Below are 24,705 nucleotides of genomic sequence, written 5' to 3'. Positions count from 1 at the left end.
AGTGTCGTGAGATGCAGGTATGGGAGTCAAGTCCGATGGTATATAAGGTTGTTTGCTGCAGGTGGTTTTGGCCATGTAATTGGATGTTGCGTGCGACCAAGAAGAAGACAGGTATGTGGAAAGTGGGTAAATACATTCCCACCCACACATGCAAAATGGACACATTCAACGGGAATCACTTCAACTTGGATATTGACTTGATTTATCTTGTACTTATTCTGCATATTGAAGCGTTCATAAGGTATACAATCAAAGAGTGCATTACATCGGTCCACCAGGAATATGGCCATACCATTACGAAAAGAAAGGCATTTCTCGGGCGCAAACGAGCGTTTGAAATTGTCTACGGTAATTGGGACAAGTCATTTGCATCTCTGCCAAAGTACATAGCCGGACTGCAGCACTTTAACCCCAGGACAGTTGTTGAATGGAAGCTTGAGCAGAGTCCGGGAACACCAGAATACATATTCAATTATATGTTCTGGGCGTTTAAGCCAACAATTGATGGGTTTTCGCATTGCCGCCCAATAATATCCATAGACGGAACTCATGTCTATGGAAAGTACGATATCAAGCTATTGATAGTTGTGGCAGTGGATGCTAATAGACAGATATTTCCTCTAGATTTTGCTGTTTGTGCCAATGAAAGCACAGAGACGTAGACACTGTTTTTGAACCACATGAAAGAGCACGTTGTCAAACAGCAATTAGGTATTTGTCTAATATCTGATCGGCACAGTGGTATATTAAGTTCTGTGGAGAACTTGCCTGCATGGCAAGAACCTTATGCATACCACCGTTACTATGTGAGGCACTTTAAAGCCAATTTCCATAAGGCACATCCCAACAAGGATCTACATGATTTGATATGGATGGCAGCAACAGACCACCAACAGCATAAATTCCGGGGGCATATAGATTCTATCAGGCAAGAAGACGAGGCATTCTATCGTTGGTTAATGCGACATGACCCTAAAAAGTGGATGTTGCATGCGGATGGTGGCAGACGATGGGGAATTCTTACTACAAACATGTCAGAGTCCTTCAACGGGTTATTGAAGTCGGCAATAGGATTGCCCGTCACAGCCATGGTGCGGATGTCGTTCAAGCAGATGGCGGAGAGGTTTGTTGAACGGTCTGCAGCTGCAACGGAATTGATGGAGAGGGGTGTTGAATTTATGCCAGTGCCTATGAAGAGATTTGAAAAATACAGACGTCGAGCACATTGGCATTCATTTTTGCAGTATGATAATGAAAGAGGTGTTTTTGAAGTTCGCACCGCTATCCATAATAATCGGGGTAATAATGTACATACTGTAAATGAATCTGTAAGGTTATGCTCCTGTGGGAAATGGTCCATCTACCACATGCCTTGCTCACATGCCATCAAGTGTTTTCAACGTGTTGGTTATGCGAAGACCAACTATGTTAATCAACAATATAGTACTTCCAAGTACCTAAACACATATAGTGGTTGCAGCCAGTGGGTGCTGAGCATTGTTGGCCTCCGGAACCATTTAAAATGGTGTGTAACAAGTCCTATTTGCGTAAAAGACAGGTGCAGAAGAGAACACGTATACAGAACCAAATGGATGTTAGTGACACCGTTTATGCGCGCAAGTGTGGTATATGCTCGCAAATAGGACACGACCGTCGTAAATGTCCTTCAGCTGGTTTGGGTGGCAAAACTAATCAAGCTCGTGGTGGGTGTTCTAGTGTACCTAACTAACCATGAGTTGATGTTGTAATAATTAGTTGTTATGCCTATATTGCAAGATTTATGAAATAAAATTATGCTTGTTAACTATGATTTGTACTTTCCCATTTTACCTATTTAAATAATAATTTAATAAAATTATCTGTATATTTATTATGTGTGCGTTGTCTTGTCGAACTGAAAAAGCTGACCAGCTGACATAAAGTTGTCTTGTCAACATCATAATAGTTAACATGCAAAGTATAGTGCCATTAGATAGTCCGTTATGTGTGTGTTGTCTTGTTGAACTGAAAAAGCTGACCAGCTGACATAAAGTTGTCTTGTCAACATCATGATATTTAACACGCAAAGTATAGCGCCATTAAATAGTCCGTTATGTGTGTGTTGTCTTGTCGAACTGAAAAAGCTGACCAGCTGACATAAAGTTGTCTTGTCAACATCATGATATTTAACACGCAAAGTATAGCGCCATTAGATAGTCTGTTATGTGTGTGTTGTCTTGTCGAACTGAAAAAGCTGACCAGCTGATATAAAGTTGTCTTGTCAACATCATGATATTTAACACGCAAAGTATAGCGCCATTAGATAGTCCATTATGTGTGCGTTATCTTGTTGAACTGAAAAAGCTGACCAGCTGACATAAAGTTGTCTTGTCAACATCATGATATTTAACACGCAAAGTATAGCGCCATTAGATAGTATGTTATGTGTGTGTTGTCTCGCGTATAAATAACGGACTCATTGTAGTTATGTTGTGTGCTCAAAATTTACTAAAAGCAAATATTTTATTAAAAGTAAGGTTTTTTTTACTAAAATCAAATATTACACAAATGGTTCAACCTCTTCGTCCACCAAAGTTCAACTGTGAAAAAGCATGCTTGATGCAAAATTGTTGGGACGGTGGTGAAGTTGGACGCCGCTACTGGCACTGTATGAACCAGTTTTACAAGGTTCCCGGCGAACCTATTTGTAATTTTCAGGAATGGGTTGATGAACCATGTTATCAGGAATGTTACAGAGAACATCTGCAGTTTCTTTATAATATGTATTTAAGACAACAAGAACATGAAAAAGAAAGCAATAGAATTATTGCAGACTTGAGGGCGAACCTGAAGGAGGTGGGAGAAGAAAAATGGAAAATACAATGGAATTGTGAAGCACAAAAGGATCAAAAAGAAATATATAAACTAGAACTTGCGGAGGTGAAGGCGAAACTGAAAGAGGTAGAAGAAGAAAATGAACAACTGGAAGAACGATTTAAGTGGTTGGAGCGGACAATAAATAGCAACCGGGGCTAAACATGGCATGTATGTGTTTAGTGTATTTTTCATATTTCATGTATTTTTATTATGTTGGCCTGCTATGTTTGTGTTTGTGATTGTGTTTGTGCTGTAGTAATATTTTCCTTGTTTGTTGTACTAAGTTTTATTTTAATTGAAGTAGAAGTTAAGTTTAAGTGCTTGTGTTGTACTACATTTTATTTTAATTGAAATGGAAGTTAAGTTTAAGTGCTTGTGTTATACTAAATTTTATTTTATGAAACTATCAAACGAATGAAGAACTAAAAAAAGTAATGCGCATATTCGATTAAATAATATTGTTAATGTATACAAAAATATTATTTACACCATGTCAATGTGTCCCGCATCCGGTGTGTCTCAATGCAGCCGCTGGCCTGAGGCGCATCCCCTCCCGCCCGGGTACGCTATCAGGATCATCATCATCAAGTCGTATCCTTATAGGCGGATGCGGCGCAGGATGACATGTATCGGTGGTGTTGTCAGCTCCAGTAGAAGGCTACATAATAATATGAAATTTAGTATAGAAAACTACATAACAATTCACAACAATTTATATTGTCTTACCATCATCGTCTCTAGATCCTGAATGTAGTCATCTGTCGCTGCATCGCATGAAGCCTTAAAAAGGAAATTAATAAAGTTAAAGAAAATAAATAAGTTACAGTTAAAACAAATTCAAATTCAATACTAATAAACTCATACCTGCGCATGTGATGTGGAGCCATAACTCAGTCAGCGCCCACTATAAAAATCTTGGGTCGGTCGATCCTCAACAGTGGTAGACGGGCATGGGAAGTATCTACCCCAATCCACTCCTTGAATATCTGAGCCCGTGATCAATAATTGACCCGATGGGGTCACCTGCGATGGCACTAGAGTGCGATAAATTCCAAGGCTGTAAGACGGCATGTCCGTCTCATGCATGCCACCTGCCATATCAACAACAACATCATCAGTAGGAGCCTCAACGCCCCCTTGCTGAGGACCACCTTCTCTCTGCCCACGACCACGTCATCCGGCACCACCAGCTCGTCGACCACCACCAGCTCGTGGGATACTACGACCCCGATGGTATTGCGCTGGGTCCATATAATCAGCCTCATGTGCCAAACGCTGATCCGATCGGGCTCGCTGCAGTGTCTGGGAAGCCACATCCATGAATCGACGACTATACTCCTGCATGGCCACAGGATCGTGGACATAACTCTGCATCTGCTGCCCCATATGATAGACGGTATGCAATCCAATCGCCCGCACAAAGTAAAAAATATAAACTACATATTTGGCACTAAATTACAGCTATATAACTAATAATAACAGAAAACATACCAGGGCCTCGTGTCTCCCGGTGTATGGGACGTACCGACCGTGTGCCTGATGAACTGGGTTCTCGATAAAAAGTTAGGAAGAAGTGCGGTACCATGCCATATAACGTGGAATAGGAAAGTGCTGCGGAGGTGGGGTCAAGTCCCCTTGCCTATCCCAAGTACCCAACTGCTCGTTAAGCCATGCCATAAATGTATCGTCCGCCCTGGACTGATCATCCCTCTCATAATGTAAAGCATGCCATGCAGGCGGAGTCGGTATAGGTTGCGGCAGGCCAAACTGACGAAATACCTGCTCGGAGGCATGGTGCTCGACAATATCGAGGCATATGAGCGGGACAGAAGCCCTCCAAATATGTCGGCCGAACGTGCAATATGCTGGCAGGGTACCTATCACCTCATCGCTGTATGACATACAGATGAACTATCAAATAAGAACACAAACCGTTAGTATGCACAACACTAAGTTAATCTATAACAAGTAAGTTTAGTTAGATATTTACCTGTGCGTCTTCCAGCAGATCCAACACATCCCTGCAGAGGGGGAGATTATGATGGGCATCATACTCTCGTGCAAGAGTACGACGCATAACCCACCTACATGCTAGAGGGAGTTGCCGAATTTCTACATTAGCCGGTAGCTGTGGTAGAGGTGGCTGAAACTGCAGAAATTGCTCCTAGACCCAAACCTAACATACAAAGTTGACGTAAAGTATAAGATTAACTATAACTAGGTAGAATTGAAACTAATGGACATATTATTTGAATATGTTGTCACCTGTAGAAGCGGCAGAAAGCCACCAACGTCTCTCTGTGTGCCGATGCAAGCCTGGCACATCTGCCTGTACAGATATGAGATGACAGCACCACCCCATCTGTACAAAGATGTATCCTCGAACTGGGCAATATGATGCAGAAAACGGAGGCTCACTAGGTTCCCCGAAGTGCTCGGGAACAAGACCCCCCCAAATAGAAGGAGCAACAGCAGCCTCGTATATCGCTGTACATCCACCTCCGCTGACTCATTGGTGATAGTATGGTGGATCTGCACCAGGTGGTCTCTAATGGGGACCAACTGTATACGACTGGACCCAGACGCTACCGCCTCGTCCTCCGGCATGAAACCCGTGAGCATGTGCAACATATCCCAATATTCCTGCCGCGAATAATATCTCATGGTCGCAGGCAGTAAAACTAGCAAGCCATCAGCGGACAGGCCATATAAAATCTCAGCGTCTTGGAGTGTGATGGTGGCCTCGCCGATTGGCAAATGGAAAGTGTGCGTCTCCGGTCGCCACCGCTCAATCAAGGCCGTGATCAAAGCACAGTCGAGCTGTATCCGGCCAATCCTAATAATCCTATATAATCCCATCTCCTCCAGGTAATGGACCATGCGGGGATGTAGAACGCGGGGAGGACTCAAAAACTCCCACAATAGATCCACTCTCCTATCCCGGAAAGTCTGCGTAAGCAACTGTCCGTCCCATAAATACTCGGATCTATGCTGGGGCTGTAGGGCTAATAGATCCAACGTCCGGGGGCCGGGATGTATAGTCGCGTCCATGTCGTAAACTGTAAATTCATATTTTTAATAACTTAATTGTACAAATTTATATATATATATATATATATATATATATATATTTTTTAATAACTTAATTGTACAAATTATATATATATATTTATGGGTTCAGGGCTCGATATTTTGAGGACCAGTGACACCAAACTATCATTAATAATTATGTGTTTTTATTATAATTTAAATTCATATTTTTTAATAACATAATTGTACAAATTATATATATATATATATATATATATATATATATATATATATAATTATGTGTTTTTATTATAATTTAAATTCATATTTTTAATAACTTAATTGTATAAATTATATATATATATATATATATATATATATATATATATATATATGTATATATATAATTATGTGTTTTTATTATAATTTAAATTCTTATTTTTTAATAACTTAATTGTACAAATTATATATATATATATCTGTGTGTGTGTGTGTGTGTGTTTTTTTTTAATTATAGTTTAAATTCATATTTTTTAATAACTTAATTGTACAAATTATATATATATATATATATATATATATATATATAATTATGTGTTTTTATTATAATTTAAATTCATATTTTTAATAACTTAATTGTACAAATTATATATATATATATATCTGTGTGTGTGTTATGTGTTTTTTATTATAATTTAAATTCATATTTTTAATAACTTAATTGTACAAATTATATATATATATATATATATATATATATATATATATATAATTATGTGTTTTTATTATAATTTAAATTCATATTTTTAATAACTTAATTGTACAAATTATATATATATATATATATATATATATATATATATATATATATATATATATATATATATATATTATGTGTTTTTATTATAATTTAAATTCATATTGTTTAATAACTTAATTGTACAAATTATATATATATATATATATATATATATGTGTGTGTGTGTGTGTGTATATGTATGTATGTATTTTTATTATAATTTAAATTCATATTTTTAATAACTTAATTGTACAAATTATATATATAATTATGTGTTTTTTTATAATTTAAATTCATATTTTTAATAACTTAATTGTACAATATATATATATATATATATATATATATATATATATGTATGTATATATTTTTATACAATTATTAATTTAATTGTGCAAAGTTTGCATTTTCAACAACCAGTATAAGTTACTTAAACAAAAGGAATTCTAAGCTAAAATACTACACATTACTACTCTACAAGGCTCTAAATTTTACTACGCTATAAGGGTCTACGTTTTACTACGCTAAAAAAGACTGGATTTTACTATGCTGAAAAATAATCTAAACTAACCATAAACAACGACATGAAAACACATATATATAAATCAGGATATTAACAGACAAATTTATTTTACTAATTTATATTTTTATAGAAAACACTAATATTTAATCCGGATAAATTTAACATGCTAGTTTCGAAAAAAAACACAAACCGAAATAGAACACATACAAATCAAATAATATGCATTATTATAAATGTTTCAACTTAAAATAAATCGAAATACCTTGATTTAGAATTTTGGCAAAGCAAAAAGATTAAAATTTTGACTCCGTAATTGTGAATCAACAATAACACGAAGCTCTACTCGAATGTGAGAACCTTTTTCTTCGAGTTTTATGTGTCGGGGGGACCCAATTTTTTTTCTTTTAAAAAAAATGGCAGAAACGGGGTGGTGGGGGACCAAGAAGAGATGAAGTCTTTAAAAAATGGAGGATGAATCGAGATGGAAGACGGAGGGGTATACAATATTTATGTATAGCGCCACTATACCTGGCGCTATACATTAATGATGTATGTATAGCGCCAGGTATTGTGGCGCTATACCTGGACGTGTCAGATTTTACAGTATAGCGCCATAATACCTGGCGCTATACATTAACGGTGCCGTTACTATTAGTATATAGCGCCAGGTATTATGGCGCTATATATAAAAATGTCATTTTTTTTTACCACCTATTTATGTAGTTTGAGTCTAAAAGAACCACATTTTGGTTCCGGACTCCTACTTGCAAACTTACCTAATAATTCTCGACCAATCATGAATGAATTTGGGCTATGATAGGCAGGATTAAGATGGATATGGACAGGGCTACCTAGTGCAAGTTACATGCATGTTTGAAATATACGTAATGTAGTCAACAGGGCTAAGAGATTGTAGCACCACTTTTTAAAGTTTGGGTAACGAAGCAACAACTAGATGTCGATGGTAAAGATCAAAATGAGCAAATAAGCACCAGTTGTGTTCTTAATCGTGCATCATGTGTTGGTCCAGCAACATCTTTTGGGCTTTTAAAAGGCACAAAGTCGCTAAACTTAGCTCAATGCGAGTGATAAAGGGTCATTTACCATGCCCTTAGAGGAATTGCATAATTAGGATGGACTGAGCAATTGATAATATTTTCTCTAACTTACCTCAGCTAATAGGCTAGTTAAACGTATGTCATGCGAAGTAGAGCATATATAAGATTTCATATGTAGAACACTTCTGATTTTTAATATAATTGAAACATTATCTATATATTATTAAAAGCAGAAGACAAAAACACCTCATGAAGCCAAATGGCAGAACAATAGAATGACACATGGCATAATTAGTTATTAAATTAGTTATTGGTTATTCTTTTTAATTTAAATATATCTAAAAAATGAAAATAATAAAAAAAACTACCATATATATGTATATATATATATATATATATATATATATATATATATATATATATATATATATATATATTAATTGGTTACTTTAATTTAATTAATAAATATAGATTTCTTATCTATATCTATATTAATAATTAACTATAATAAAAAAAATAAAAATATATATATAAAAAAATAACTACCCATTCAAATTGGGTGGGAGTAGTTTCAAGTTGGAATTTTTAAATTATTTTAAAATCAAAAAGAAAAAAAATAAAGCTATAAAAAATGGAAAAAAACAGAAGAAAAACTACCCATTCAAATCGGGGAATAGTTTCAAGTTGGAGTTTTAAAATAATTAAAATAAAAAAAGATATCTTATAATTAACTATAATAAAAAAACGAAAATATAAATATATAAGAAAATAACTACCCATTCACAATAGAATGACACATGGCATAATTAGTTATTAAATTAGTTATTGGTTATTCTTTTTAATTTAAATATATCTAAAAAATAAAAATAAAAAAAAACTACCATATATATGTATATGTGTGTGTGTATATATATATATATATATATATATAAAATTGGTTATATATATATTAATTGGTTACTTTAATTTAATTAATAAATATAGATTTCTTATCTATATCTATATTAATAATTAACTATAATAAAAAAATAAAAAAATATATAAAAAAATAACTACCCATTCAAATTGGGTGGGAGCAGTTTCAAGTTGGAATTTTTAAATTATTTTAAAATCAAAAAGCAAAAAAAAAATATAAAGCTATAAAAAACGGAAAAAAAAATAAGAAAAACTACCCATTCAAATGGGGGAACAGTTTCAAGTTGGAGTTTTAAAATAATTAAAATAAAAAAGATATCTTATAATTAACTATAATAAAAAAACAAAAATATAAATATATAAGAAAATAACTACCCATTCAAATTGGTAGTTATTTTTAATTAATAATTAGTTATTGGTTGTTATTTATGAATTTAAATATATAAAAAAACGAAAATTAAAAAATATAAAACTACTATATATATATATATATATATATATATATATATATATATATATTGGTTACTTTAATTGAATTAATAAATATAGATATATTATAATTAACTATAATAAAAAAAAATCAAAATAAAAATATATGTAAAAATAACTACTCATTCAAATTGGGTGGGATTAGTTTAAAGTTGGAGCTTTTAAATTATTTTAAAATAAAAAAACAAAAAAACTATAAAAAACAAAAAAAAGAAGAAGAAAAACAACTCATTCAAATCATGGAGTAGTTTCAAGTTAGTGTTTTAAAATAATTTTAAAATAAAAATAGATATGTTATAATTAACTATAATAAAAAAAAAACGAAAATTTTAATATATAAGAAAATAACTACCCATTCAAATTGGTAGTTATTTTTAATTAATAATTAGTTATTGGTTATTATTTTTGAATTTAAATATATATAAAAAACGAAAATAAAAAAAATACAAAACTACCATATATATATATATATGTGTGTGTGTGTGTGTGTGTGTGTGTGTATATATATTGGTTACTTTATTTAAATTAATAAATATAGATATCTTATAATTAACTATAATATAAAAACGAAAATATAAATATATAAATAAATAACTACCCATTCAAATTGGGTGGGAGTATTTTCAAGTTGGAGCTTTTAAATTATTTTTTTTAAAAAGCAAAAAAAAAAAGCTATAAAAAACGAAAAAAAGAGAAGAAAAACTACCCATCCAAATCGGGAGTAGTTTCAAATGTGAGATTTAACATAAAAAACGAAATTAAAAAAATAATAAATTATCAATTCAAATTGGGGAGTAGTTTTAAGTTGGTGTTTTAAAATTATTTGAAAATAAAAAAACAAAATAAAGAAATAAAAAAAACTTCAGAAAAAATATTAAATAACATAATATGCTAATGAATCTTTCTATTAACAAAGTAATAGTATTAAATATTGAAAGATATAATAAAGAAAAATACATAACAAAAACGTTATTCGATGCGCTGCCTGTATAAGTCCCGTTAGTTTAACATAGATTTTATTCACTAAAATTTAGATAATATTATTAAGAACAACATAATAAAATTTAAAAAAAAATTCAATAGTAATAAATTATATATCTTCTCATATATTACAAAAAGAAAGCGAATACTAAATATTGTTTAATATAATAAAGAAAAATAGAACAAAAAAGTTATTCACTGACTATATAAGTACGTTTGATTTAATAGAGATTTCATTATTGGGTATATCGTATTGACAAACAAGATGACAATTGAATTTTATTAAAGCAATACGATCTAATAGGATCAAACAAGCCTGATCATAATTTAATTTAATTAATATTTTTTTAATATTGACCGCGCATCGCGCGGGTACGACTACTAGTAATATGTAAAGGGGAACGAAGAGGGTGGATTTGGAATAATAACATTAAATTAGTGTCCACACTCCACAGAGCTCCTTAGCATTATTGGAACGATGCACGATATATAGACCACGATTATCGCACTTATTTTCATAACGCATATTTATAACATAAAAAAAAACCGACTACTAGCTATCAACTAAATGAGGGAAACCCCAAAAACCCACGCATGAGAGGAGGAGAGAGAAGCTCTGGCGATCCGCAGGCGATTTTGAGGTGATTCTCAACTTGAGATCTCTCATGGCCGCTCCGGCCAGTGGCCAGCCATTTTTGCTGGCTGGTCTGCCTTCCCCCACCCTCGCCCCATCAACCACCACCACAAATAACACCAACCAACCATTAGATTACAGTAAAATCTTGAAACCTATTACGTTAAACAATCCCATGCAGCAGAATCCTAGCGAGAAGCGTACTGTCGAGCCAATTCCATTTAAGCGAGCCTCATTCCTACATTGGCAGCCTATTTTCAAGTTCACAGAAGCAGAAGTTGATCGCATGAATGTTATAGAAGGATTACACTATGCAGTATTGGGTAAATTGTCATATGGATGGCCAGAACTCCAAGAATTACGTCGCATTGTTCCCGTTCAATATGGTATAAAAGGTGAATGTAACATTGGCTTTTTCAGAGATGGACTTGTATTAATTTGTTTATCATTATGGGAGGATTACATTACTCTTACGTTGAAAAATTATTTTTATGTTAAAGCTAAGGATGGGTATGAATACCAAATAAGATCTCTTATTTATGATGTTAAATTCAAGGTTGGGGAGTAAACACCAATGGCCATGGCATGGATATCGTTTCCAGGTTTGTTACCTACATTTTTGTACAAGAATGCCTATTTTCATTAGCTACAGCTGTTGGGAAACCTATGCACTTGGATATGGGTACTATTAATAAGACTCGACCTAGTTGTTGTGCTCGTGTTAAGGTTCTTGTTAATTTGTTAGCAGATATGCCAAAGCAGGTTCGACTAGACATTGAGAATGAGAGTATGGGTGAAATAAGGACTGAATGGGTGAAGATCAAGTATGATTTCCTACCCACGTACTGTAAGGAATGTAAAATTCAAGGTCATGATATGTTTGCATGTTGAAGAATTCACCCTGAATTGATGGTGGATAACATCAAGAACAAAGAACCTGAAGGAGGCAGTGTTGAGGAAAGAGGAAAGGAGAAGGGTCCTTTGATGATCCTGTCAAGTGGGAAGGTAGTTGGTAATCCAAAAGAACAATGGAAAGAAGTTAAAGACAATAGGGTTAAAAATGTTACAACACAGAAATCAACACAAGGGACTACAAGGAAAGAAATAGTCCCAGTCAACAAAGGTGTAGGGCAGCAGGCTCCAAGGCTCCAACTGATAAGGTGCCAGCTCAACAGGTTCAAGTAACAAACAAATTTGTTGTATTGGAAGTAGAAGATGGAGAGATTGAGGACAACAATGAATTGGCATTGGTGGCAAGAAGTACTGATCTAGAAATCTTAACGCAAATTCCAATGTGATTGAGAATGAAGACAATCAACTAGCTTTGGTGGAACAAATTGCATCTCATCGCAGCCCTAGACCTAATCCAACTCCTAATGGAAAATCATTAAATCCAGTTGCGCCAGTATATAAGCCCAATTCTCCTAATGCATGAATGGAAGGTAGTAGCAAGGAGAACAATCAAACATTGTTGAAAGAGTCTACTGCTCAATGGGTTAATCGTACTTTTGTTGGTAATGTTACTACTAATCAACCGTTCCAAGAAGTTCCATCACAATCCTTAGATACAACGACCATAGTTAAGCAGGAAAACTTGAAAAAAAAAAACTGAATTTTTTGGGGGTAAGTTATGGAGTGATCAAATAGAAGATGATTCCGTCGAAGGGGAATTCCCCGATGACAATGAGGATGATGATGAAGAACCGGAGGAAGATCAAGGTGAAGAAGAACAAAGTGTTAATGATAATAATGAAAGGCTAGGGTTGACCAAAGATGACAAGAATAGTAGCGTTTCAAGTCAAAATGATCTTCCAGCCGTTGATCATACAATTCAGAGCCCTATACATAACCAAAGAGTTCAAGAACCTACGGTGAACCCTAGGTCTCTTGCAGCAACTACTCAGATAACTAATGTAGATTTGATTGATCCAAGAGGAACTAGTGGGGGAATAATACCTTGTAAGCCTACTGATACAGTGAAGGAAATAGACAAAAACAAGCAGCAGTTAACACTTTCTACTTCTCCAGCTCAAAATAAAGGAGAGTTAAAGGTCATGCAAAAAGCGGGAGGTATGGAGAGATTACAATTGGTGTAGCTGGGCAAGGTGTGAAAGATAATACAAGTAAGAACACGATCCCTAAACCTATCAAAAATCAAGTGATGGTGCGGGAGCATTACAATGAAGACGAGGAGAATCAGTTGGGTAGAAGAAGGGATTTAGATCGGCGGTCAAGTACCCAGAACTTTAGGAATGTTGCACGTCAAGGTGATCTATCTCCTAGATATATGGAAAAGACCAAATCAGCTGGTAGGGGAAGAAAGAAAAAAGAAAAGGAATCCTCAGCAGTTCAAACAGTTGGGGTTCAAACAAGGATGACTATTTCCAAATCTACCAACTAATGATGAATTCTTTGATTTGGATTGTCAGGTCAGTTAATATGAAAAGAGCTTTTGAAAGGCTCATCACAATGCATAGACATAACTTCCAGTTTATTGGCTTGATAGAACCAATGCAACAGTCGAGGAAGTTGGAGAAATATAGGAGAAAGATTGGTTTTGCACAGGCAATTTTCAATGTATCTAATAAAATTTAGGCATTTCTGGATGAAAAATTTGACATTACAATATTGATGGACACGGATCAATAGCTAACTTTGAAGCTATATGACATAGAAGAGCATAAGGAATTCATTCTTATGTTGGTGTATGCTAAATTTGATGCACCTGAGAGAATAGAGTTGTGGGATAATATGTATGCACTGGCTATAGATATGTCATTACCATGGCTCGTTGGTGGAGACTTCAATATCATCTGGGATGAGGAGGAAAAATTTGGGGGTTTGCTGATAACTAGGGATTCTAGTTCATTTTACACTCCTTTTTACTTGAGTTTTGATTTAAAATGTATACAAATAGTCCCAAAGGCTTACATGTTGTACTTGTTTGCAGGGTTTGGTTTAAAAAGTGACAAATAGTCAAAAACCAGCTCAAAAAGAAGTGAAACATGCACAAGTACCAAGAACAAGTTAAGGCACTGCTGCAGCATAAAATCCACTACAGCCGCAAAGGACCCACCGCGGCTGCAGACAATTTAGTGCAGTCCACGGTGAAAAAGTTTAGAGAGTTGCACTTTTGGGGGTTTCAACCAGTGCGATCTGCAGAGGATTTCTTGCGGTTACAGTAGTCTCTCTGCGGTCGCAATCCATTTTATGCGGTCCATGGAGAGGGAGTTTCAAAAAGATTGGAGTTTGAAGATGGAAGCCAATGTGGTCCGCAGTCCTTTTTGTGCGGACCGCAGTTGAAGCCACCACGGCCGCAGTGCATTTTATGCGGCCCACAGAGGCCAGATTCAGAGAGCGAATAGTCAAGCCAAGATGCCTCATCAAGGTCCGCGGTCCTTTTTGTGCTGACCGCAATACCTCGTTAGGGGTATATTTGTCCAAAAAATTCAGCCTAGTATAAATACTTTCTTTTCACATTTTTAGGGTATCTTTTGTAATATGTTAGATCCCAAAGCACGTTAATGCTGTTTTGGACCTATTTTGAGTAATTTTGTGGCTAGTTCAATATTGAATCTTTATTTCTTCGTTTTAATCATAATTTATGAGTTATTCTTCATCTAATTCTCTGTTTTCTTCCATTATTATGAGTAGCTAGATCCATTAGCTAGGGTTGTGGCTCAACCCTAGTATGGGTATTTGATGGGTCTTTTGATTTAAGGCTTAGATGTTTATGAGTAATTGATATTTGGACTGATTTGTGTTTTCCATGTTAAATTAGTGGTTGCAAACACTAATTTTTGCCTATTTGACTTGGGCTCTTCTTGAGAAAGTGAGCTTAGGTCTAGGAAAATCAGTCCAATAAGGAATTGGAGTGTAATCAAGAGATTGATAGCCCCAATTAAAGGGTTAAACCTAGAGATAGTAATACCTGATTTGAGCCTATATTGCTTGCACAATTTTGACACCCAATTGGTCCTGAGAAAGTCAATTAAGGCAAAGTCACTCATGCTACCGAGAGGTATAAAGTGAGTAATTTCGTACATTGGCTATATCGCAATCCCCAACATAACTTCTTTGCCTTAGGCTTTAGATCCCGTCAAGTATTCACCTAGGAGAAAGTCACTTCCCTAGTGCCTCTTTAACTATTTAGAAAACCTTACAAGCATTCACTCTTAGTTTAATTTAGCGTACTATTAGTTTAAAAATTAGAAGTAACAAACAACCAAAGATGATTGGAAGTGTAATTAAGAGCATTACACATTACTAGTTTAGATAGGAATTCAATTCCCAATTCTAGCTCCCTATGGATTCGATCCCGACCATCTCGGGTAAAAGCCGTTTTGACTGCTCTAGCCACTTTGTAGTGGTGTAGGGTTGGCCCCGATTATTTTTAGGCGCCATTTCCGGGGAGCTAACAATTTTGGCTATCTATCTAAATAGTTTTGTGTATTGTTCTTCTTTCCTTATGTCTTACTAACTTTTGTGTGTCAAAAACTTAGGTACAAAATGGCGGCAAACAAAGCATCTCTTGGAGACCTTCCACCGGGGGAGGAGGTATATGACAATATTGATGATGAGGTTCCTATTGTACCTCAAGGACAAAGGAGATGCCGCCAGGCCAATAATAATGTTCCAGACCCTCCCCCGCCACCTCCAAGAGTGTCTCCACGAGTGCTTCCCAACCAAGGATATGAAGGAGTTTTATTTTGTGTCTCATACAACTGACACTAGTTGTATAAAGCTCCTTTTTATCTCACAAATTTATGGACCCCAATCTTACACTTCTGGATCCACAAAAATCCAGGCCCACAAAATTGTGAAACAAAAAAGTTGCCTCATACAACTAGTCTCAGTTGTATGAGACACAAAATAAAATTTTCCAAGGATATGCTAGTGCAATTGTCCCACATCGAATCCGGGCTGGCAATTTTCAAATTACAAATGTGATGTTGATTTGTTGGAGCAGCGAGGGTATTTCACGGGTGCTCCCTATCAGAATGCTTACAAACATCTCAAGGGTTCCGTGGATACCTATGGAGGGAGCAAGCAAACTAATGTGTCAAAGGATGCACTTCGGTTGAGATTATTCCCTTTCTCACTTAGAGTGAAGGCATTGGATTGGCTTGAAAGGCTTCCTAACCATTCCATCACTACTTGGGATGAGTTGGTAGATAAATTCATTGTAAAGTTTTTCTCGCCGGGACATATGGCAGCATTTAGGGATGAGATCTTAGCTTTCAAGCAGGAGCCCAACGAACCATTGCATGAGATATATGAGAGATATCGAACCATGGTAAAGGAATGTCCCAACAATGATATGACTGAGGCAATGATACAACAGACATTCTACCGGGGCATTAACACAATAAATCAGTGCATATTAAACCAACTTGTCGGGGGTAATTTCATGAAGCTGCCTTATGATGATGCTTATGACATTCTTGATGAGATGGCTGACACGTCCTCCGCTTGGCAAAGTAGAGCCAATGTACCACAGGGTGACCCCACGGTCACTCACTTGCACAAAGAGCTCCATGATAATGGGCATGCAATAGCACAGCTGACAACAACAACGAACCAGCTAGCAAAGGCACAGTTACAGCAGGTTCAAAATCCCCAACAGGTTAATGCTATGGAGGGTGTCAACATGCTAGTGAACAAAAGAAGACAAAGAGGTCAACAAAACCAAGGGAGTTCGGATCAATATAACAATGATAGTGGTGGATTCCAAAATGATGGGTATGATGAGCAGAATGAAGAAGTGCAATACGTGAACAACTATCAAAGCCAAAGGGGCAATTCTTCTTACCAACAACAATGGATACCCAAAGGCAATTGGGGAAATCAATAACAACAAGACAATGGTAATTGGGGGAATAGAAACCAAAATGCAAATTGGGGCAACCAGAACCTCAATCAGAACAATCAGGGTAATTGGAGTGGCAACAATAACAACTGCGGTGGAAACAACAATCAGGGTGGTTGGAACAATAACTAAGGCAATCGGGGGCCAGGCTTTCAAAGGCCCCCAATGTATCAACAACCAAACAATCCACCCTCATTTCCATTCCAAGGTCCTAGTTCTTCCAATAATGAAATAGGGAGAATTGAAATGATGTTTGAACAGATGGTGAAAAAGAAAGGGGCTCCGATGCCCAGTTGGCATCCCACAATACCTCAATCCAAAACTTGGAGGTTCAACTAGGCTAAATTTTGCAATCCTTGAATACTCGCCCTAAAGGGGCTCTACCAAGTGATACGGTAGTAAACCCGAAGGGTGAGAACAATTCCAGGCATGTAATGGCGGTAACTATAAGAAGTGGACGAGGTAGTGATGTGAATGCCTCCAAACAAAAAGAAATTTTGAGTGATGAAGTTGAGTTTCAAGAGGATGAGATCCCTTTGGTGGTTGAAAATGTGCTTGATGAGAACGTGAATGAGAAAGTGAGGATTGATATCCAAGATGCCGAGGTGGAAACTCAGAATGACGTGAACCCGTCTAGGGAACACGTAATAGTCATGCCGAAAATGGTTGTGCCTAAAGACAAGGCTCCTTTGCCAAGACCACCTCCACCTTATACTCAAAGGCTCGCGAAGCAGAAAAATAAGAATCAGTTTAAGAGGTTTATTGACATGATGAAGAGCCTATCCATCAATGTGCCTTTGGTGGACGCTCTAGAGCAAATGCAGGGTTATGATAAATTCATGAAAGACTTGGTGACAAATAAAAGATCCATAGATTGTGAGACTATCAAGATAACCCACCAAGTTAGTGCAATAGTGCACTGAATGGCTCCGAAGCTAGAAGATCCTGATGCTTTCACCATTCCTAGCACCATTGAGAGTGCAAACTTTGCTAAAGCTCTATGTGATTTGGGGGCAAGTATCAACTTGATGCCCTACTCAGTTTTCAAGACTTTGGGTATTAGGAAACCGAGGCAGACTTCCATGAGATTGCAAATGGTGGATAGAACGATGAAGAGACTATTGGGTATAATTGATGATGTGCTTGTCCGGGTGGACAAATTTATCTTGACGGCTGATTTGTGATCTTGGATTGTGAGGTAGATTATGAAGTTCCGATCATATTGGGTAGACCTTTCCTTGCTACTTGGAAGGCCTTAGTTGATGTGGAAGCATGGGAATTCACCTTCCGGGTAGGTGATGAAAAAATGCTCTTTCATGTGTGCAAGTCAATGAAGCAGCCCAACAGTTCTGAACTGTGCTCTTTTGTGGACCTTGTCACGGCAGTGATAGTTGATGATACTAGTGCAATGATCAATGTGGAGGACCCTCTAGAGGTGGTATTGTTGAATCTTGATATAAATGGGGATGAAGGCCGAGTGGAGTGTGTGAATGCTTTATATGGAATGGGCTCTTACTCTTGTGAGCATATGAAACTCTCTTTGGATCTTGAAAATAGGAAGACTCCACCAACAAAGCCCTCAATCGAGGAACCTCTAGTGTTGGAGTTGAAGCCGTTGCCTCCACACCTCAGGTATGAATTCTTAGGCCCTAGTTCAACATTGCCAGTTATTCTTTCCTTTGGTCTTACTAACATGCAGGTTGATGCCATATTGGCGATGCTACAAAAGCGGAAGAAGGCAATTGGATGGACCATAGCTGATATTCGAGGGATAAGCCCCGCATTCTATATGCACAAGATTATTCTGGAAGATGATGCAAAGCTCTCCTTGGAACATCAAAGGAGGTTGAACGAGGCAATGCAAGAAGTTGTGAAGAAGGAGGTGATCAAGTGGTTGGATGCCAGGGTTGTGTACCCCATCTCTGATAGCTCTTGGACGTCACCAGTGCAATGTGTGTTGATGAAAGGTGGTATGACCGTGGTTACCAATGCACAAAATGAGTTGATTCCTACCAGGACCGTCACCGGGTGGAGGGTGTGCATAGATTATTGCAAGTTGAATAAAGTGACCGCAAGGATCACTTTCCATTGCCTTTACTTGATCAGATGTTAGATAGACTTGCTGGGATGCCTTCTACTATTTCTTGGATGGCATTCTGAGTACAACCAAATTTTGATTGCTCAGGAAGATCAGGAGAAAACCACATTTACTTGTCCATATGGTACCTTTGCTTTTTCTAGGATGCCGTTTGGGTTATGTAATGCACCAGCTATATTTCAGCTGTGTATGATGGCCATACTCACCGACATGGTGGAAGATATTTTGAAGTTGTTCATGGATGACTTCAATGTTGTAGGTGACTCATTTGATGAATGCTTGAAAAATCTTGATAGAGTGTTGGCCTGTTGTGAAGAAACCAATCTTGTGCTTAATTGAGAGAAATTCCATGTTATGGTTGAGGAGGGCATAGTTCTTGGGCATAAAATTTCAAAACATGGTATAGAGGTGGACAAAGAAAAAATTGATGTGATTTCAAGACTCCCTCCCCCTACTTATGTCAAGGAAGTTAGAAGTTTTCTTGGGCATACGGGGTTCTACTGGAGATTTATCAAAGACTTTTCGAAGGTAGTGAATCCCTTGTAAAATTTATTGGAAAAAGATGCCAAGTTCGTGTTCAATGAGGGATGTATGAAGCTTTTGAACTTCTCAAGCACAAGTTGACTATCACTTCTACTATTACCACACCCAATTGGAGCTTGCCTTTTGAGCTCATGTGTGACGCGAGTGATGTTGCAGTTGGGGCGGTCTTGGGTCAATGAGTGAACAAAATGTTTCATCCGGTGTACTATGTGAGCAAGACAATGAATGATGCTCAAGTGAACTACACAGTGACTGAGAAAGAGCTATTGGCTATTGTGTTCTCAATGGAGAAATTTCGGCCGTATCTCATGGGTGCCAAGGTCATAGTTCATACCGATCATGCCGAACTCCGGTACTTGATGACGAAGAGGGATTCCAAAACTAGGCTGATGCAATGGGTTTTGTTACTTCAAGAGTTTAATTTGGAGATTGTGGACCGGAAGGGTAGTGAAAACCAAGTGGCGGACCACTTGTCTCGCTTGGAGGAGGAGGGGAGGCCTCGTGATGTCCTAGAGATGAATGATTCATTTCCCGATGAGCAACTCCTTTCGGTGTCGGTGAATGGTATGCCATGGTTTGCGGATGTTGCTAATTTCCTTGTGACTGGTATAATCCCATGTGACTCTCTTCTAACCAAAGGAAAAAGCTCAAACGGGACAGTTTGGACTTCTATTGGGATGAGCCGTACTTATTCAAGATATGCACAGATGGTGTGATCCAAAGATGTGTCCCAGAGGAGGCGCAATTGAGTATCTTAGAGGCGTGTCATTCCTCTCCCTATGGTGGCCATCATGGCGGGCGAGGACGGCTTCAAAAGTTCTTAGTTGTGGGTTTTATTGTCCAACTTTGTACAAAGATGCAAGTGAACTTGTGAAGAGATGCAATGAATGTCAAAGAGCGAGTGGAATTTCGAAGAAAGATGAGATGCCTCTCAATACTATTCTTGAAGTTGATATTTTTGATGTGTGGGGCATTGAATTTATGGGCCCATTTGTTAGTTCGTGTGGGAACATATACATTCTAGTGGCAGTCAACTATGTTTCAAAGTGGGTTGAAGCCGTGGCTTTGCCCAACAATGAGGCCCAGAGTGTTGTTGCGTTTCTCAAGAAGGGCATTTTTACTAGGTTTGGCACTCCTCGAGCAATCATAAGTGATGGGGGGGGGTCTCATTTTTGCAATAAAGCTTTTGACACATTGCTTGCAAAGTATGGTGTCAATCACAAAGTTTCTACTCCTTATCATCCTCAGGCGACTGGCCAAGCTGAAGTCTCAAACAGGGAAGTCAAGAGTATATTGTCAAAGATGATCAATGCAAATAGGACCGATTGGTCAAAGAAATTAGATGATGCTCTATGGGCTTATGGGACTGCTTACAAAACTCCGATTGGTATGTCTCAGTACTGGTTGGTATTTGGAAAAGCTTTCCATCTACAGGTTGAGTTAGAGCACAAGGCCATGTGGGCTTTGAGGAAGCTAAATCTTGAATGGGATGTGGCGGCAAATCTTCGTGTGGAGCAGCTTAATGAACTTGATGAATTCTGATTCCATGCCTACTCCAGTTCATCCTTGTACAAGGACAAGATGATGTACCTTCATGATAAATATACTCAGGGCAAGGTGTTCAAAGTGGGTGATTTGGTTCTCTTGTTCAATTCTCGGTTACGTCTGTTTCCAGGAAAGGTTAAGTCGAAATGGAGTGGACCTTTTAAAGTGGTGTTTGTGACTCCGTTTGGTGCACTTAACTTGAAAAACAAAAATGGAGAGGTCTTCAGAGTTATGCGAGCCGCATAATGGTCGCATAACTCCAGTAGAAGACAGACCTTAGCATGATATGCGACGGGATATGCAGTCGCATAATACGCTGTGAGCACCTAATTTTTGACTATATTTGAGTTTTTCATCACCTTTTAGTATGTAAATATATTTTAAGTTTAATATATATATTTTAGCTCTTATTTCCCTTTTTTATATATTTTACGTAAGAAAATTGAAAACAATAAAAAAGAGTCACGTTTTTAATATAAGATTCATCTTTATTTACAAAGAAAGAAAATGTTTTCCAAAAAATATATAAGTTTGATAAGTAAATTTTGAGTGATTAGTATTTTATCTTATTTTTAAGTTTAGGAGTGGTAACTTTTTCCCATCTATTAATCAATAAAAGAAAATCAAAATCACAAAAAAAGATTTAATTTTCTCCTAAAGTCTTACTTGGTTCAACTGTCCAAGTCATGGCTCAAATTAGGCCAAACCTGAGCCCAATTACCCCAAATTCTGCCCAAACCTAATCCCTCTTTTACCTTATCCAAGCCCACTCTCCAATTCTTATATGCATAACATACCCTAAAGAAGAAGATAGACCTAAAAATCCCTAGAGTAACAAAAAGAAAAAGGTGGCACAACAGCTTAAAGAGAGGAGAACAACAAACTTCATCTTTCTCCATTTCCTATCATGTAAGAAGCTCCTTAAAAGCTCAATGAAAAGCAGTTGAAATCACGTTAAAAAATGCAGCCAAAAATCAGTCCCAAAGAGCTGCGAAACAGCTAAAAATTTGCCCGAAATTACCCCCAAAATAGCTCCAAACACGAGCTGAAAAACACTTCCAAACCCAGCTCGAAATCAGCCCCTGAAACCCACGAAAATCAGCTGGAATAATCACCAAAATCAGCTCCGAGAAATGCTGCCGAAACCCAGTTGAAACAGACTCCAAAACACCTGAAACCACCATGAAAACACCCCAAAAATACAGCATAAAGCAGTCATGAAGCCAGTCACAATTTGCCTTCCAAAAGCACACTTGCATCGTCCATCCTCCGTTTCTTTGAGTCGAGTTTCGTGCTGGTGATTCAGCTCGATGTCGTTGGTCCTGTTCGTGCTCGTTCTTTCAATTTGAGTATTCAATATTCGCTATTGTACTAGTTGGTTTTCTTGTGACCTTTCATCAATAAAATGACGAAGAAGCTTCATTGAGGTTAATCTTATTTCCTTTAGCAATTTTTTAAGGAGACATTCTATGCCTATTTGTTTTGCTTTACTGCCTTCTTATTTAATTTCAGATAAGTCTAGTCAGTACCAATATTTTGCTTCTTGTTTCTATTTGTTTTACCACTTTCTCATTTGTTTTGGGTAGTTTAGCTGGTAGTGTTTTGCTTCTTATTTAATTCTATTTGTGGTCATGTGTTAGAAATTTAGTCTTGTTGTTATATTACAATTGAAGAAAATTTCTAAAATTTGATGAATACCAGAAGCTTACAAGATTAATAATAGGTTGTTTTATAATCTAGGCTATTAGATGAGACAACTGGGCCATTTTGGGTTTCAGATTGATTTGTTTAAGTTAATGGTTAATTTTTAAACTTTTGTTGCTAATATTTTCATGTTGGTTAGTTTTCTGCCAAGAACTTCAAAAATATAAGTTCCATTTTTTGGTCCGATAAGTTTAAACTATTTGAACCATGGTAGTGATATAACATTTGGACCAAATAGATGAATCCTTCCAGGTCCTAAGAACTAATTTGAAGCTAGCCCATCTGTCCATAATAAATCTAATTCATTTCTTCTACAATAAGTTCCATAACTTATGCATAACAATAATTTCAAGTTAGGAAGAATAAACACCGCTAGTTGCTTTAGGCGCGATTAACAATAAGTCATCGTGACCATGGGTACGGTTCCTATACCATGGTCACGATACGTAAATCACATTCGGGTGTGCATTTCATGTGACCCGACCAAAACTTCGAACAATGATTAAAATAAATATATTGTAAATCGCGGATGCATTTCATGTGACGCGATTCGCAATATGTACAAAAATAATGAGTGCACGACATCATGACTCATCCAAATAAATTCCATAAATACTAAAAAGCGTTTAAATAAATAAAAGTGGTTATAAAGTTAAAAATACGCAATAGGTTTAAAACATATAATTAATCAGATAATTAGGCCAATTATTAATAGTTGAGCGATCGTGCTAAAACCACGAAACTCGGGAGTGCCTCACACCTTCTCCCGGATTAACAGAATTCCTTACCCGATCTTCTGTGTTCGCGGACCATAAATAAGAGTAATTTTCTCGATTTGGGATTTAAAATAAATCGGTGACTTGGGATACCATAAATATTCCAAGTGGCGACTCTGAAAATAATTAAATAATTCCATTTCAAATTATGTCACTTTAATTGAAAAAACTCCCTTATGTCCCCTCGGGTAAAAAGGAGGTGTGACAGCTCTGGCGACTCTTCTATGTATAAGAACCAAGAATCTCTGGTTCAGGGTTCAGAATTCGAGATTAGAATAGTTGTTATGATTGACTTTCATGATTGTTTGATTTTTACGTGTTTGAGCCTAATGTGCTAAATGACTTTTTTTTACCGCATTGATATTGATGTAACTGGAAAAAAAAATTGTTACGAAACCCTCTTCTCTCTGAGTCTTCTAAATCTTATGGGAAGCGTGCGCTTCACGTGGCTTCTTTTCTGTTAGAGTCATATCCCAATTTTAGAACGAGGTTCGAACAAGTTGCAAAGCCGGTGAAGCTTCTGTATTCCCGGTATGCTGCCCCCCCTCCGGCTCGAGCTGTCCGCTCGGGTAAGACATGTTTAGAACAATACACCCAGGTTTTTAAACCTAGAAAAACATAGCCTCATGCCGGATCCCTAGTAGGTACGTTTGTTTGCATCACGTGCATTTGACTTTGGAGACTCAACACAAGGGTTGGGTCTGTCTAAGACAGATGTACCCACATTAATAGACCATCCTGATGCATCTTTCGTGCTACTCGTGCATCTGTTTGTTTCGACTTGCATGTTGACCGGCTTCTAAAATAGGAAAAGAAAATCAAAAAAAAAGAAGAAAAAAAATACCCCAAGAGTGAGGTCTGCATTTGAAAATCCTGAAATTCTGC

The 24,705-nt window shown here is 36.7% G+C and overlaps 1 protein-coding gene across 1 annotated transcript; it reads left to right on the top strand.

Annotated features, from left to right (window-relative positions):
• Positions 1-18,077: 18,077 nt before the first annotated feature.
• LOC138871756 (uncharacterized) lies at positions 18,078-21,586 on the top strand. Its single transcript, XM_070149655.1, has 6 exons — positions 18,078-18,279; positions 18,540-18,751; positions 18,854-18,892; positions 19,340-19,579; positions 21,002-21,198; positions 21,355-21,586. Exons 1-6 carry the CDS (start codon positions 18,078-18,080, stop codon positions 21,584-21,586), a joined length of 1,122 nt encoding a protein of 373 aa, XP_070005756.1.
• The last annotated feature ends 3,119 nt before the right edge of the window (positions 21,587-24,705 follow it).

This window comes from Nicotiana sylvestris, chromosome 6 (assembly GCF_000393655.2).
Source record: "Nicotiana sylvestris chromosome 6, ASM39365v2, whole genome shotgun sequence".
Lineage (NCBI taxonomy): Eukaryota > Viridiplantae > Streptophyta > Magnoliopsida > Solanales > Solanaceae > Nicotiana > Nicotiana sylvestris.
The sequence above is the reverse complement of the archived record's forward strand: the minus strand, read 5'-3'. Positions and strand labels throughout refer to the sequence as shown.